This window comes from Centroberyx affinis, unplaced genomic scaffold (genome assembly GCF_046629955.1).
Source record: "Centroberyx affinis isolate AG114_WGS23_722 - 3 ecotype Tasmania unplaced genomic scaffold, CSIRO-AGI_Caff_v1 ptg000053l_1, whole genome shotgun sequence".
Classification (NCBI taxonomy): domain Eukaryota; kingdom Metazoa; phylum Chordata; class Actinopteri; order Beryciformes; family Berycidae; genus Centroberyx; species Centroberyx affinis.
Genome location: NW_027278765.1, coordinates 107,870 through 123,406, shown reverse-complemented (window position 1 = coordinate 123,406; position 15,537 = coordinate 107,870). Strand labels below are relative to the sequence as shown.

General features: G+C 44.6%; 2 protein-coding genes across 13 annotated transcripts; one reads left to right on the top strand and one right to left on the bottom strand.

Annotated features, from left to right (window-relative positions):
• Nucleotides 1–843: 843 nt before the first annotated feature.
• On the bottom strand, nt 844–5,892 carry LOC139643693 (tripartite motif-containing protein 16-like). Of its 12 annotated transcripts, none has more exons than XM_071518964.1 (3): nt 4,516–5,892; nt 4,386–4,390; nt 844–2,426 (listed from the first exon to the last, which is right to left on the bottom strand). In XM_071518964.1, exons 1-3 carry the CDS (start codon nt 5,890–5,892, stop codon nt 2,138–2,140), a joined length of 1,671 nt encoding a protein of 556 aa, XP_071375065.1. In that variant the 3' UTR covers nt 844–2,137. The 12 variants fall into 12 exon arrangements, with proteins under 12 accessions (XP_071375065.1, XP_071375099.1, XP_071375021.1 ...); XM_071518998.1 differs by lacking the exon at nt 4,386–4,390 and adding an exon at nt 4,232 and having other exon boundaries at nt 844–2,421; XM_071518920.1 differs by lacking the exon at nt 4,386–4,390 and adding an exon at nt 2,944–2,960 and having other exon boundaries at nt 844–2,429.
• A 5,530-nt stretch (nt 5,893–11,422) lies between these two features.
• On the top strand, nt 11,423–14,425 carry LOC139643756 (retrovirus-related Pol polyprotein from transposon 17.6). The gene is given in 3 exon segments (XM_071519024.1): nt 11,423–11,495; nt 11,498–11,981; nt 14,179–14,425. Coding segments are annotated over 3 exon segments (804 nt in total).
• Nucleotides 14,426–15,537: the final 1,112 nt, after the last annotated feature.

Sequence of the window (15,537 nt, the reverse complement as noted above, 5' to 3'; positions counted from 1 at the left end):
ATGATGTGTTATGGTGCTCTCATACAGACCTAAGAAGAGCTGGAGCCACACTTAGTGACTCAGGTATCAACAAAAACAGCATTTATGCATTATTGTGTGTGTTAACATACCAGACATTAGTCTGAGAAGGGTTTCCTAACACCCAGATATTTTAATGCCAGATTTCTTATACATCTGAGGAGGTTTCTTAGAACCTGGGGTTTCTTAACACCCTGTTACTTTTATATTTTCATACATTTGTATTTTTATAATTGTGTGAGCATTTATATGCTCAAAGTGGGGAGTTGTGCTGGAAAAATACAACTTAGACTGTGTACTCTACTGTACAAGTGGAAAACTGTATAAAGTTTCTGTATAATCACTTGTGTGACAAGGCCACAACAAGGCCACGACAGGTCACGTCGTGTCCGCATGAGCAGAACAAGTTTGAACGAGATCACCGCTCCCCAAGTGTCAGCTTGTCTGCTGTCTAGACTCTAGAGTCTAGACTCTATCCCTTATCTCTAGACTCTAGAGACTCTAGAGATAAGGGATAGGAGGAAGCTGTGATTGGGGTGTAGGTGTGAAACTGTTAGACTGTCTGAGGCGTAAATAGACAGACGACACGACTGGAGGAGATTATACTTTGTAGCAGTTCCTTTTCTTACAGGCTCACTGAGGTGTATAAATATACTGTGCTGAGAGCAGATCATTGCTCATTGCTGTGGGGACCTTTGCTCTCTGTATGCTTGAGCCCATTTATAAATGCTAAAATAAAACCAGAAAGACAAGTTTGTTGTTGCTCTCCTTTATTGCAGAATTTCCACAACAGATAGATAGATAGATAGATAGATAGATAGATAGATAGATAGATAGATAGATATCAAAGGAAGGAGGCAAGGACCTTGATTTATAAAATAACCTGCATCAAATCTGTGCTCATATGTGTCACATGACATCACTCATATGTGTGACTGAACAAACTTTTTTCACACATTTTATGCGATTCCCAAACTTGACCTGGAAATGATCAGATGAATTCTTCATGGTTTCCCAGGCTTTTCAGGCCTGTGGAAGAAAACCTGTTAATTGAGCAAGTGCACAAAGACAATGTTGCTTGTAAAAAGCAACAAATGATTGAAAAGTGGGAGGTTGCCAGCTTAGTCCTCCATGAAAAAGCTGTTTCAGTGAAGAAACTTACAAGGATAGAGATTGATTGGTAAATGTTATCCATTCACACTGTCCTTCAGTCTTTCCATCTAAACATTCACTTCAGTCATACATTTAACCAGTTCCATTAACAACAGGATTGTCCTTCATTCTTTCCATCTTCACTAGTGTTTCTTCTTTGGTAACACTGCTGCTTCATTTCACTTTTGATTCCACATCTGCTCTAAACATTCAGACTGCACTTTGTTGTGTTTTAGGGGGAAAATCGCCTCAGTTATACTGTCATATTAGTTTCACATTTTCTCTAGCAGCTTTCATAGACTTCCTGAAATGAATACACAATAAATATTTCATTCATTCTTGGAAAAAAACTTTATTCATTTTTGCAAACATTCACTTTGTTCACACATCCAATCACTAAAGCCTGGTAAAGGACTCTGGTTCAAACTTTCCATCTACATATTAACTTCATCCACATAATCAATCTGTTAAACCAGTATGTCATCACTGTGGAGGAAAACAATGAATGCTCTCCCTATTGATTATAATAATAATGATTACATTTGTAGTTCACTTTTCTCAACAAAGTTACAAGGGGCCGGGAACAAAATCAACATATTAACAACTATTCAGCTATAATAAAGGGGAGACTTCTAGTGCTGCTCCATTAAGGCCCATGCAGTGGAACAGAAATAGCAGAAAATATTACAACAATACAATTATGCAACAGACATAAGAACTATATAGACCACACAACAGTTTATGTTTTCATATGAATAAATGTCAGTTTGGATACTCTCTATCACCGACTGATATAACACAAAGAAAAGGAAAGACAAAGAAAAGTTTGATTGACAGGTGGGAAGTGGGAAGTGCAGTGCAAAAACACCAAAGCAATGAGCGCTGAGCAACAAAGATGGAGAAAAAAAATAATATAAAAAAACATAAAAACCAGAATCTCACACATTGCTGCTTTAATCACTCCTGTCTACTTGAGCTTACACAACTCAGCAGCGGCTCCAAAATACTGAAACCACATTCCAGGATGGAGAGGCTGAGTGAATGTGGTCTGGACTCTGTGGAGGAGAGTCATGGTTTCAGAGATGCTGTAGAAGGACAGAATACCTGCTCTGTGATCGAGGTACACTCCTACTCTGGAGGACAGAGGGCCTGGGATGGAAGTTTTGATATTGTTATGTATGAATTGATAACTATTTTTGTAATCATGTAATGCCCAAGACTTGTCATTGTATCCAAATTGACGTTCATTCCCTGTTCTGCTAATGAAGCATCGCGTTAGTTCAGGCAGGGCACGGACGTCACGCGTTGCTAGTCATCTACCAGCTGATCACCACACACACCAATCATACTCCATTCTCATAACAAGGCGGTCTATTTAAATGGCCTCCTCCTACACTGATTCCTGCTTCACAACTGCTGCACACTCTGCTGCTTGGTAAAGCTTTATGCTACTGCTGCTGTTACTGGTCATGTTGCTGTTCCTACCTGCTACAAGTTGCCGCTGGTCGCGCTGATTTCTCGGGCTCAAGATGTCTCACTTTCGTCAGATGAAGAATCTCAGGAGGCAGCACCATCGGCTTCCAAACCCACTGTCGGAGCTTCCATCTCGCAAAATACAGTCTTGTAATACCGCTTCAAGAAGGCATTGTCAAGGAAAGAATGGCGTTTGCGCGACTCATCCTGCCGCGACACTGCCGCGACTCTCGCAAAGGAGCGAGAGTCCGAACTCTGATTACTTCGAGCCGACGGCCGGTCATTATATCCAGCTCTCACTCGGTCGTGAATGTCCGCTTCAAGCCTGGAAACCGGTCTTTTCCTGCCAGCGTCAGCGGCCATTAGACCCCACCGTGGACCAGGGCATTCCCATGGGATTTCATTGCAAACAATGACGTCATGGTGCCGATAAGGATGCTGGGAGTTGTAGTTCCCATTGCTCCACTTCACCTAAGCTGAGTATTTGCATTGAATATTTGCTCTTATTATGGTGCAAGCATGCATCATTATGGCTGGCTGGGCGAGCTCCATTTTCGATTCAGTGTTGCTGTGTATTTAAGCATAATGCTGACATGCTGCTGCTTAGCTGGGATTGTAAGCTTGTACTACAATTGCTTGTTGCTTTACATGGGTCTGCAATAGTTCAATGCAGCTCATTTTAGTGAGAAGCAATTTTTTGTTTTGGGGGATTTTTTGCGCTCCTTAAAGAATCTCTCCCTTATATTCGACTGGACTCTTGATATTGTCTCAGCTCAAAGCCATGAGTGCATATAGCCTAATTGATACTATTGCTGTCGTCAATAAATTGCATATGACATAAGAGATGCTGCATAAGGTGGTTGACTGGGTTTCACTGCTCTGATTTAGGTAGTATGACCTCACACGGGATGCATGCTTGCATCCCTCCCAAGAAGCAGTAGGTGATAGCTGAGGTCTGCAGCAGGCTTGCTGCTCACATAGATATTTCACATAACTGTAGGATGGCCTCTTTCAGGATGCATGCTTGCATCCTTATTCTTCAGATAATGAATTTCTGAGGTCTGCAGCAGGCTTGCTGCTACACATAGGTATTACACATAACAGTAGAATGACCTATCAGGATGCATGCTTGCATCCTTTCATGTAGGCTCGTCTGGTGCCACTGCTTGAGGTCTGCAACAAGCTTGTTGCTACACATTGATCTTTCATTATTGATCAGCTGGTAACTTACTAAGAATCGGCTGCACCAGTTATGTTGCCATATGGTTCTGTTTGGGGGATTTGCATGGCGCCCCTGCTATACCTTCAGCATGCTTGCCGGGTAAGCAGGGAGCTGCTCGAGCAGGGCCATATCCGCCAAATATAACTGTATTACCATTAGTTGCAATTAATGGGTTCATCTGTGACTAAAGTGTTCCTGACTGAAATGAAGCATCGCGTTAGTTCAGGCAGGGCACGGACGTCACGCGTTGCTAGTCATCTACCAGCTGATCACCACACACACCAATCATACTCCATTCTCATAACAAGGCGGTCTATTTAAATGGCCTCCTCCTACACTGATTCCTGCTTCACAACTGCTGCACACTCTGCTGCTTGGTAAAGCTTTACCTCCACCTCCCCAGCCTCCACCTGTTATAGTCTATGCAATCGAGCCACGGTGGCTCTTAAATGTCAACACTACTGAGTATTGCTGCTCTGGCTCTGCTCTGTCCACTCCCATGGGGGGATTTGCATGGCGCCCCTGCTATACCTTCAGCATGCTTGCCGGGTAAGCAGGGAGCTGCTCGAGCAGGGCCATATCCGCCAAATATAACTGTATTACCATTAGTTGCAATTAATGGGTTCATCTGTGACTAAAGTGTTCCTGACTGAAATATCTTTATATGCGACTGCTACTGAAACTCTCTTCCCACTCCTCTCCACCTCCCAGTAACAACGTTCAGTCAGACTCTCTCTACTCAGGACCTGACAGCAGTTAATGAATCTGTCTGGGTGACTAGAATATAACTGTTCTTCTCTCATACATGTTACTTTTCTGTTCCCATCAGATAATGACAGATATGTGTGTGCTGTGTTTGGATCCAGTGTGATCTGATGTGAATATTGTAAGAATTCAGCTCTGGTCTTGGGCTCTGGTTGTGGCAGTAAAACATCCACTTCAGTCACTGTCAATGAGATCTTAGGCCATTCCTCTGTAAGAATGCCCTGTAGTTTATCTCTGGCCTCTGACACAGCTGCAGTCACATCCTCAAAGTAACGCAGAGGACGGATATTGGTGCCGGGTGAGTCTGTAGATTCACTGAGACGTGACAGCGAGGGGTAACTGTGTAGAAAATGGATGTGATCCTCTGTGTGTGAGAGCTGCTCCAGCTCAGCGTCTTTCCTCCTCAGCTCAGCGATCTCCCGCTTCAGCTTCTCCTGAAGTTCTTCGGCCCGACTCGCTTCCTCTTTCTGCCGGGATCTGATCCGCTCCTTCACATCAGAGCTTCTCTTCTCAATGAACCGGACCAGCTCAGTGAAGATCTTCTCACTGTCCTCCACCGCTTTATCAGCAGAGCGATTGATAGCCTCCGCCTGCTGTTGAAGCACCTTCATGTCTTTCTCTCTGTCCTGGATTCTCTGCTGGATTTGTTGCCGACTCACCCCGAGCTCTTCCTGCCTCTCGGCCCTTTCTGCTGCAACTGAGACTTTTTTGTGGCCTTCATGTTCATCCATGGAGCAGAGATAACAGATACACTGCTGATCAGTACGGCAGAAAACCTTCATCACCTCGTCATGACGAGAGCAGATGTTCTCCTGAAGTTTTACGGTGGCTTCCACCAGCTTGTGTTTCTTTAATGGAGCTACATCATAGTGACGCTGGAGGTGCTGCTCACAGTAAGAGACCAGACACACCAGACAGGACTTGAGGGCTTTCAGCTTTCTCCCAGTGCAGACATCACAGGCCACATCTGCAGATCCGGCATAGCAGAGATCAGGAGGAGCAGCTTGAAGTCCTGTCTTCCTCAGTTCCTCCACCAACTCGGCTAACATGGTGTTTTTCACCAGGACAGGCCTTGGTGTGAAGGTCTGTCTGCACTGGGGGCAGCTGTGGATTTTCCTCTGATCCTCTTCATCCCAGCAGCTTTTAATACAGCTCATGCAGTAGCTGTGCCCACAGGGAATAGTCACCGGATCCTTCAGTAGATCCAGACAGATGGAACAGCAGAATTTTGCCCCGTCCAGCTGAATTCCTCGCTGCGCCATTTCACTTCTCAGTGACAGTGAGTGTCAGATAGTTTCACTTTCTCTCAACAGGAAGAAGTTGGGCTCTGATCCAAACCAATCCTCTGTTCCTTTTCTTCATGTTCATTTGCTGATCTGCAGTGAATGGGCTTGTCAGCTCTTGCACTTCACAACATGCTCTTTACACCCATCTTTAAACTGGCAGATCTGTGAAAGGGGAGGGAACAGGAAATATGTGGGCAGAATGGAACTGGCTGTATTTGAGTCCAGGAAGAAGAGGGAGGGGTTATCAGGTTTTGCTTGATTCCAGGAAGAGGAGCGGTTTTGAAGAGGCAGTGTGTGTTTAGCCCTCGTTTACAATATGAAGTGAAGGTTATGACAAATAAAAATGGAATAGTTAATCTTGGGGTCAGTGATCTCAATGGGATATTAAAAAAACACACAGCTTTTTCTCTCTCTCTCTCTTCTCTCTCTCTCTCTCTCTCTCTCTCTCTCTCTCTCTCTCTCTCTCTCTCTCTCTCTCTCTCTCTCTCCTCTCTCTCTCTCTCTCTCTCTCTCTCTCTCTCTCTCTCTCTCTCTCTCTCTCTCTCTCTCTCTCTCCACACACACACGTGGGCGTTTGCTGATTGTGTGGAGAATGTGTCAGACGGTGGTTGTGTGTTTTTACTTAAAGGTTATCAGGATTTGCTTCAGTTTTATGTGTTCCTGTACATATAGGCTAGTACACAAATGTGTGTGTGTCTATGAGAGAGAGGCTACATAATATAATACTGGGTTCTCAATGGGGTACACACTGAGAACCACATCAGTTTTTCTCCAGGTAAATCCACTGCATTTACTACTTGAGAGATTCAATTATATTCATTTCTTGGGAAGGTTTAGATCGTTACTCTTAGTTAATAGCACAAATAAAGAAGCTTTTTCAAGATAAATGCTGATTTATCTCTAATCTCTCCTCATCCTTTATTTTTGAATGTTTATAATAATTTAATCTTTGAAACACGATGTATGGCTTCATCAGATAAGAAACACAAGAGCCAATGAATTAGAATGAGTTCCTGAAAAGAGATGTAGCCCAACAGTTTTAATCAAAACGAATCTGATAAAGAAAATAAAGTCAGTTACAGTGCATAGGCTAGGTATTGCAGTAATTGTTGTTGTCTATTTAAGAAACTACGCTGCCTGTGTTCTGTCCTCATGCATTTGTTTACTTACTTACTGAAGGCTAATGTTTATCCGGTATATTATAAATGTATTGTTGATGCCAAAAAAGGACTGGAGACATATGGTGGTTTTTGTTCAGAAAGTTGAACTACAAATCACATTGAAATGGTGGTTGCTAATTCACTGCTTTGCAACAAGAACACAATGTTTTTCTTCACAAGTGTGAGATATTCCTTCATCACTTCACACTAGTACAGCAGGTCTTCCTTGGACTTTATGTCTGGGAATATGTCTGCTTCAGCACAGCTTACATTTTATCATTTTCCATGTTGTCATGTTAAAGACAGACAGTAATGTTGTAGGAAAGCCACAAGGGGGCAGTATCATCATATTTTAGCTGCAGGCTCACACCAGCACTAAATTCATGCTCAAGCCTCAAAGCCTTTTCCTTTCTGTCCACTAGGTGGCCTCACTTCATTTCTCAATGTACTAGCTGTACCCCTCCTGAACTCTGACTAAATGATGTTCCCTTCACTGTCTACAGGACACAGAATACACATTCACATTCACCAACATAACTTTATGTTTGGACATACATATTTGGAATACACACTGCTGTATACAGTGATGTAGTGGTAAGTACAAAGGATCATCATATGGCAAACAACCACCGAAAAAAACAAAAATCAATTATATTTTCAGAAATCATTAATTTATAATTTTTTTCCATTCAAAGACCTTATCTTCATATAACTTTTGAGTTTAACTCTGTATGTAAACTATGAATTTATTAATGAATTCATATAGATGTATGCCAGTCTAGAAAGGTGGTAAACTAACAAATAAAAAAGTGGGTAAACGATTGTCACTACAATCCATTAGTGGCTGCCAGCCAAGCAGACACATGATACACAGATATCAGAATCAGCTTTATTGTCAGCTTGTATGTACACATACAAGGAACTTAACTCCGGTTTTTTGTTGCTAAGTAATATATACAGCTAAAAACAAGGACAACAAGATGAACACTGTGGAGATGCATTAGCAGATGCAGATGAAGCTGGTCACTTTACTGCAGAGAGGAGAGGCTCATCCTCACATTTATTCAAACTGACTGACAGATTGTTACAGGTCATTCCCCTGTCTCTCTCCACTGTAGACGATCCAATAAAGTTGAAAAAGCCATTAAAAAAAACAACAGCATGGCTTGTTGGTGCCTCTCTGTTCACTGACTCACACAGTGTAATGCTTATGGCAACACATCCTATGCTGAGGTCACTTCCCTTCACACGGGAAAAGAAAATAGAATTATTTCAAATTATAAAGAATTATACAATTATTTGGAGATTTTTAGATAGATAGTGTTGTGGAAATTCTGCAATAAAGGAGAGCAACAACAGACTTGGAGTTGTCGGCAGGATAACCCGAGTGAATCGACCCAGACTCAGTGGTGACGGAGGAAGCTGTGCGCACAGTCGGGGTTAGAGTCCCGGTCACCCAACCTCCTCTGACAAACAGAGTGGAGAAGGGGAACCTGAAGCCTGAGGACGGAGCCGTGACACCGCAGTTATCCTGAACCTTTGGTGGAAGGAGAGGCACGGCACATTGTCATTTCTGGTAAGGTCAGCTGAGGAAGTGTGTTAAATTAGGAAAACACTGAAAGGAAGATTCTTGCACAGGGTGTATAACTGACGAGTTACTAGGGCAGGTCAGGAGACCCCTAGAGAATCTGGGTATATACCGAGGGGTGAATTAGGGCCACCCAACACCAGTAGGTCAGGAGACCATTAGATGAAAATCTAACAGTACTGGTAGGTCAGGAGACCACAAATTTAAAAGACAAAATGGGATCCAATAATATTAAAAAATTAAGGGATGTCCAGGAGGAAGAGAGAAAGAATACAAATGGTCCAAATGCCCAGTTTATGGAAAAGAATTTTCCGGGCAGTTGTGGACAGTTGGCATTATGGGTGAAAGAGTGTGGTTTTCCCCCAGGGGGAAGTTTCAGTGTGAGACAGATAATACAGTTGAAGAAAATGTTAGAACAAAGGGAACAGGAAAGTAATGATACTCATAATAATATGTCTAAGAAAAAACAAAAGACTCACCAGTCATTTAAAGTTGATTGGAAGGCATTTATGGAATGGAATAATGAAGCTGTGGCCAGGGACAGAAAAAGTGAGGCAGGGAAAGGTCAAACTAAACTGTCTCAGTGTCTGAAGTATGCCGATCCCGACCTTGACCCAACTCCGCCGCGGACCAAGCCGCCACCGCCACCGCCGGAGGAACCAGTGCCAGAAGAAAACCAAGGGATGACAGGAGGTGTTGAACCAACTCCGACGAGGGTGTATCCCAGCCTCAACCCTTTCTACAGTGACCAAGAAAAGATTCAACCCCCTCCATATTCTCCGGTTTCCCCTGGGGCCCTGACAAGGGACCCAGCAGAACTAACCTGCCTCCTCCCATCTCCATCTAAACAAACACCCAGTGTGCCATCAGAAACTCCTGGACCATCATCAACGAACTGGTTCGCGGGGCTCTTCAGCCCCCCTAAGACAAGGTCGGGAGCATCATATGGATCAGGCGACCAGTCGGCGGTCCAGATGCCAATGATCGAAGTGGCAGGCGGCGACGGGGCAGCCATGCTGGTTTACAGACCATGGACAATGACTGAGATGAAGGAGGTAATGAAAGACTTACCCCCTCACCACAACAACGCTCCTGAATTTGTGAGACAATTGGAGGTCATGATCGCCCAGTCTAAACCCACCACCCAGGAATTGAGACAACTCCTCATGACTACCCTGGGATTGGGATGGGCCAGAGTAGAGGGAAATTTTCCCCTAGATGACATCTGCCAGTACGTGGCAGGAGACAACGCCGCTTACAACGCGCCAGTGACTGAGTTAATGAGCCGCATCAGAGATGCCTATCCAGTGAAAATGAACATCAGAAATCTGGATCGAAAGATCAACAACGTCTCCAACTGGCCCAAATAGCACTCCTGGAGGGAGCAGCAGACAGAGGAGAAGGAAGAGGGCGAGGCCAAAGTCGAGGGGGACGGGGAGGACGAGGTGGAGGCCGTGGAAGAGGCAGAGGAAAGCCTGACAACGATGGAACCTGCTTTATCTGTGGTTCCAAGGACCATTGGGCCAAGAACTGTCCAAAGAAAAAGGGAAGAAAGAAGGGAAATGGTGGAGATTGACAGGACGCGGAGTCGGGGACAGGTCGGGAGGAATCTGCAGAAACAGCGACACGTGAGAACACCCAAACACTAACACGAACATTTTCAGAATGTCAGAACTTAAGAACTTAATTCAATTGGCAATTGAACATTTACAACAAAAAGAAAATAGTGAAGCTGGTCAGGGAATGTTCACTTATTTGACAAACACAGCTTACAAGGTTATGCCCAAAGTGGCACTAATGGTCTCAGGTCAAATGATATCATTTCTGGTGGACTCAGGCGCCACCGAATCTGTAATTCAAGAAAATCAATTGTTTCCAAAACCATGAGAACAATTGGGGCTAATGGGGACGGGGTAACAGAAAAATACACCACACCACTAACTGTGGAAGATGAATTTGTGGGACGCTTAAAGCATTCCTTTTTGCTGTCCACATGCTGCCCCATCAATTTGATGGGACGAGGCTTAATGTGTCGATTGGGAATAGTCTTGATAGCAACTGAATCAGGGATTCAAATTTCTAGCGTAGCGTAACTTGTCAAATGGTAAAATACGACTCCAGACCGTTATTGCATGCCTATGAGTGGCAGCTGATAGATAACGCGCCTGGGTCAGCGAATGATTTCCTGGTACAGCAAGCTCAGACACACATGCCTTCCAAAAGGGGAACAGATTTCATGAAAAAGTTACATTGCACTGCACACATATCAGAAGGAGCAGACGAAAGTTTTGAAAAAGATTGTTTCAGAAAAGGACAGGAGAGAGATAAATTAACTACAGATTGGCTATATTGGGGACCAAACAGGTGTGCAGTAGGGGTCATATTGACGGACACCCTGAAAAATAAATTTTTCAATGTATGCGATTCCACGCCTCACATCTCCCTGGCCAAAGCCACGAATCAGAGATGGGAGGACCTGGGCCCATGGGTAAAAAGATGTAGAAAAGAAAAATATTGGAAAGATACTAAAACACCTGTACAATATAATGAGAATTTTGACACCTATAGGAAAAGATGTCACACAACCTCTTATGCTAAAAGAACTGTTGAACTGGTGACAGAAGGGAAGCCTCACACAATGATGATGCTACAAGCCCTAACACCAGATTCACCTGAATTATCTAGTGTGCCGCAGACATTGTGGGCTCAACACAAATATGATGTTGGGTTATTAATTGGAGTTCAACCGGTTGAGGTAATGCCAAAGTCAACATACAGGCCCTGTAAACACCAATACCCACTAAAACAAGAAGCCGTAGATGGCATAACACCAGATTTGAATCACTAGTGAAAGCCGGCATAATAGTACCATGCGAAACTTCTCCTGTCAGAACACCAATTTTTCCTGTTAAAAAGATCAGAGCTGAAGGTGCCCCCGTGGAGTGGCGCTTCGTGCAAGATTTGCAAGCAGTAAACGTGCTCGTGCACCTAATGTTCCGAACCCCCACACCACTCTTATCACAAGTTCCACCTGAGAGTAAATTTTACTCAATAGTGGACCTGGCAAATGCATTTTTCAGCATCCCGGTGTATCCAGATTCACAGTACTGGTTTGCTTTCTCATTTCAGGGTAAAACCTGGACATGGACGCGCCTATGTCAAGGTTACAATGAAAGCCCTGCAATTTATAACACAGCATTAAAAGAATGTCTTGATTCATTGGTTTTGCCAGCAGGAAGCGCGTTGTTACAATATGTTGATGATTTGATAGTGTGTTCTCCAACAGAGGAAGCATGCAAACAAGACACACTTGCGCTGTTGCAACACCCTAGCCAAAACAGGAAATAAAGCAAGCTTGAGTAAATTACAGTGGGTGCAATCCAAGGTAAAGTTCCTGGGACATGACATAAGTGGGGTGGGCAAATCCTTATCCCCTGATCGAGTCCAGGCTATACAGCAGCTGCCTAAACCACAAACTAAAAGACAGGTTATGAGTTTCCTGGGAATGACATCATACTGCAAACAGTGGGTTCCAAATTATGCTGAAATAGAAGCACCATTAGCAGGAATAGCCCACGGTAAAGGACTGACCCCGACTCAGACAGTGACTTGGACACCAGAGGCAGAAAAAGCCTTTGTAGACCTTAAAGTGGCGTTACAAACGACGCCCACCCTAGGTTTACCTGACATGACCAGACCGTTCATACAGACTGTGGACGAAAGACAAGGGTTTATGACATCAGTACTGCTACAAGAGCATGGGGGTAAAATGAGACCAGTAGCATACTTCTCATCCAAACTTGATATTGTAGCCGCAGGGCTACCAAAATGCCTTAGAGCAGTAGCTGCAGCAGAGGCAGCAGTCACAGCATCCAGGGATCTGGTGGGTTATAATAATCTTACTCTCCTAGTTCCTCACGCTGTGTCTATCATATTGCTTGAACAAAAGACTGCACATCTGTCTGCTGCCAGGTGGTTGAAGTACAACACAATACTGCTTGAAATGCCTAACATAACTGTTAAAAGATGTACTGTGCATAACCCTGCTACTCCTCTCCCAACTCCAGAGGATTGCAGCAATAACTGAAGTTTGTTCCCCCAGGCCGGACATGCAGGAAGTTCCCCTCCAGAATGCTGACTTAGAGCTGTTTGTGGATGGATCAGCTTCTCGCAACCCAGACGCAGGCCTAAATCAAGCAGGCTATGCTGTGGTAACGTTACATGACACATGGAGGCAGAACCACTGCCTGGCAATTACTCGGCACAAGCAGCCGAACTAGTGGCCATAACAAGAGCCAATGTGTTGGCTAAGGGCAAAATAGTTAACATCTATACTGATAGTCGTTATGCCTTTGGAGTAGTGCATGATTTTGGCACATTGTGGAAACACAGAAAATACTTAACATCCACAGGAAAACCAACTGCGCATCACAAACTAGTGTCTGAATTGCTTGAAGCTATCCAGTTGCCTGCACAAGTTGCAGTATGCAAGTGTGAGGCTCACACTAACCGAACAGACTCTGTTTCACAGGGAAACGCAAGGGCAGATGCAGCCGCCAAGGCAGCAGCCACACAGCAGATAACAACCATTTGCTTAGCCGAGTCAGAGCTGCCTGTAACACCAGTCGCTGACTTACAGGAACTGCAAAGCATAGCATCAAAAGAGGAAGTCGCTCTGTGGGAAAAGAGTGGGTGTGCACAGAAAGATAAGGTATGGTATGGCCCTGATGACAAACCATATCTGCCTAAATACTTATTCACTTTCTATGCTAAGTTGACACATGGTAAAGATCCTTTGTCAAAAGCGGGGATGTATCAGGAATTAAGTAGATACTGGTACACAAAAGGCTTCACAAATTACTCACAAAAATTTTGTAAACAATGTGTAATCTGTACTAAAAGCAACGCTGGGAGAGGACAGCAAATGCCTCCCAGCGCACATCCACCGCCAGACAAGCCATTTGATCACCTTCAAATGGATTTCATTGAAGTCACACCAAGTGAAGGAAAGAAATATCGTCTGGTAATAGTGCACATGTTCTCAAAATGGGTGGAAGCATTCCCTACATCAAAAGCAGATGCTGGAGCCGTAGCAAAGGCCCTAATAAGGGAAATTATTCCACGATGGGGAATACCAGTAAAAATCAGTAGCGACAACGGGACACATTTTGTGAAAACGGCCTTAAGGCAGGTGGGAGAGTATTTGGGCATTGACATGAAACAACAATGTGCATACCACCCACAGAGTGGTGGCGCGGTAGAAAGAGAGAATGGCACCCTCAAAAACAAATTGGCAAAATGTTACGAAGAAACAGGTTTGAATTGGACAAAGGCACTACCCCTAGTGTTAATGCAAATGAGAGCTAGACAGCGTAACAGGAGTGGGCTAAGTCCCTTCGAAATCCTGTTCGCTCGACCTCTCAACACGGGGATAGGGCCCACAACTGACCTATGTGAAGATGAAATGTTACGCTATTGTGCAAACCTCTCCTCTATGCTTTCTACTATCCATAGACAGGTTAAGGACGCCCTACCACAGCACACCGCTACACCTCTACATGACCTGAAGCCAGGAGACTGGGTCGTGGTGAAGACCTCCAAGCGGAAGAATTGGAGGCCCCAGAGGTGGAACGGACCATTCCAGGTGTTGCTGACCACGGAGACGGCAGTTAAGATCGCTGAGAGGGTTACCTGGATCCATGCCAGCCACTGCAAGAGAGTTAACCTAGACTCTCCACCAAGCGCAGATCAAACTCAGTAACACACGTCTCCCAAACAATCAACAACGTAACACATTATCTGGGGTGAGCAGAGGTTACACTGCTGATAAGATGGCGCCAACAAACAGACCATGGCACCCGTTCAGACACCCAGGATGGAGCTTGAGAGGCACAACAGGTTGCTTACTCTTATTGTCCATAATGATACTTTTGCCCATCCTGGTCATATTTGAACGACCATGGGAAGACCGATCCCGTGTAGGCCCCAATTCCACACACCTACACATAACACATCCAGCCAATCATACTAGACGATCACTGAAAGTTGCAAGGAGAACAAACACATCCGATAGCCACTGGTACCAATATGCCCGATATACTGCACGAAGCCATACCAATTATTCCTGTATTGTCTGCCTGAAGTCCTATGTGACACTGCTCCTCACCCCCACACCTTACAATTACACTGCCTGCGCCAGTTGGTTAAAGAACCAAAATACCAGCTCAACTGACTACTGTGCAGCCCAATGCTTGGACCACTACGGGTCCAGTCGATATCCACAGGCAGCCTCCAATGGGTGTCAGCAGTGGGGATTTAAATTCCTGAAGGACCCCCCACTGCCACCACGAGTAAGTCTGATGGTATTGCATAGCTCCCAGTTTGAATGCTATGAGGCTAAAGCAGGCAACACCAGCGTAGGCAGTTTTACAGGACAGTGCACTCACCTATGGTTAGTGAATCACACAGACACTACCGGCATCTTGGAAGATCAACTGAACAGCACCAGCGTCACCTCAGTGCCAGCAGCAAAAGCGCTAATCTGGGCAGATCGCACAGTGGCAGACATGCTCTGGTATTGTGGAAGAAAACTCCGCAACACTCTACCCCCGGGATGGAAAGGGCGCTGCGTGAGAGTCATGCTGACAATGCCGGCCAAGGTGATTCCCGCCTCACCTACCCCCACATCACGTAGACGGTGTAGGAGGACGTTCCAGGAGGATCCCAGAATATGGATTGACTCCATAGGGGTTCCCCGAGGAGTCCCAGATGAGTATAAGGCTAGGAATCAGGTGGCAGCAGGGTTTGAGTCCGTCTTGTGTTTGTGGTGCACCGTTAATAAGAATGTGGATTGGATAAATTACATTCATTTTA

Excerpts from the sequence above, each read along its gene's own strand:
- LOC139643693 (XM_071518920.1), bottom strand. The coding sequence starts at position 5,892 with ATGGCGCAGCGAGGAATTCAGCTGGACGGGGCAAAATTCTGCTGTTCC.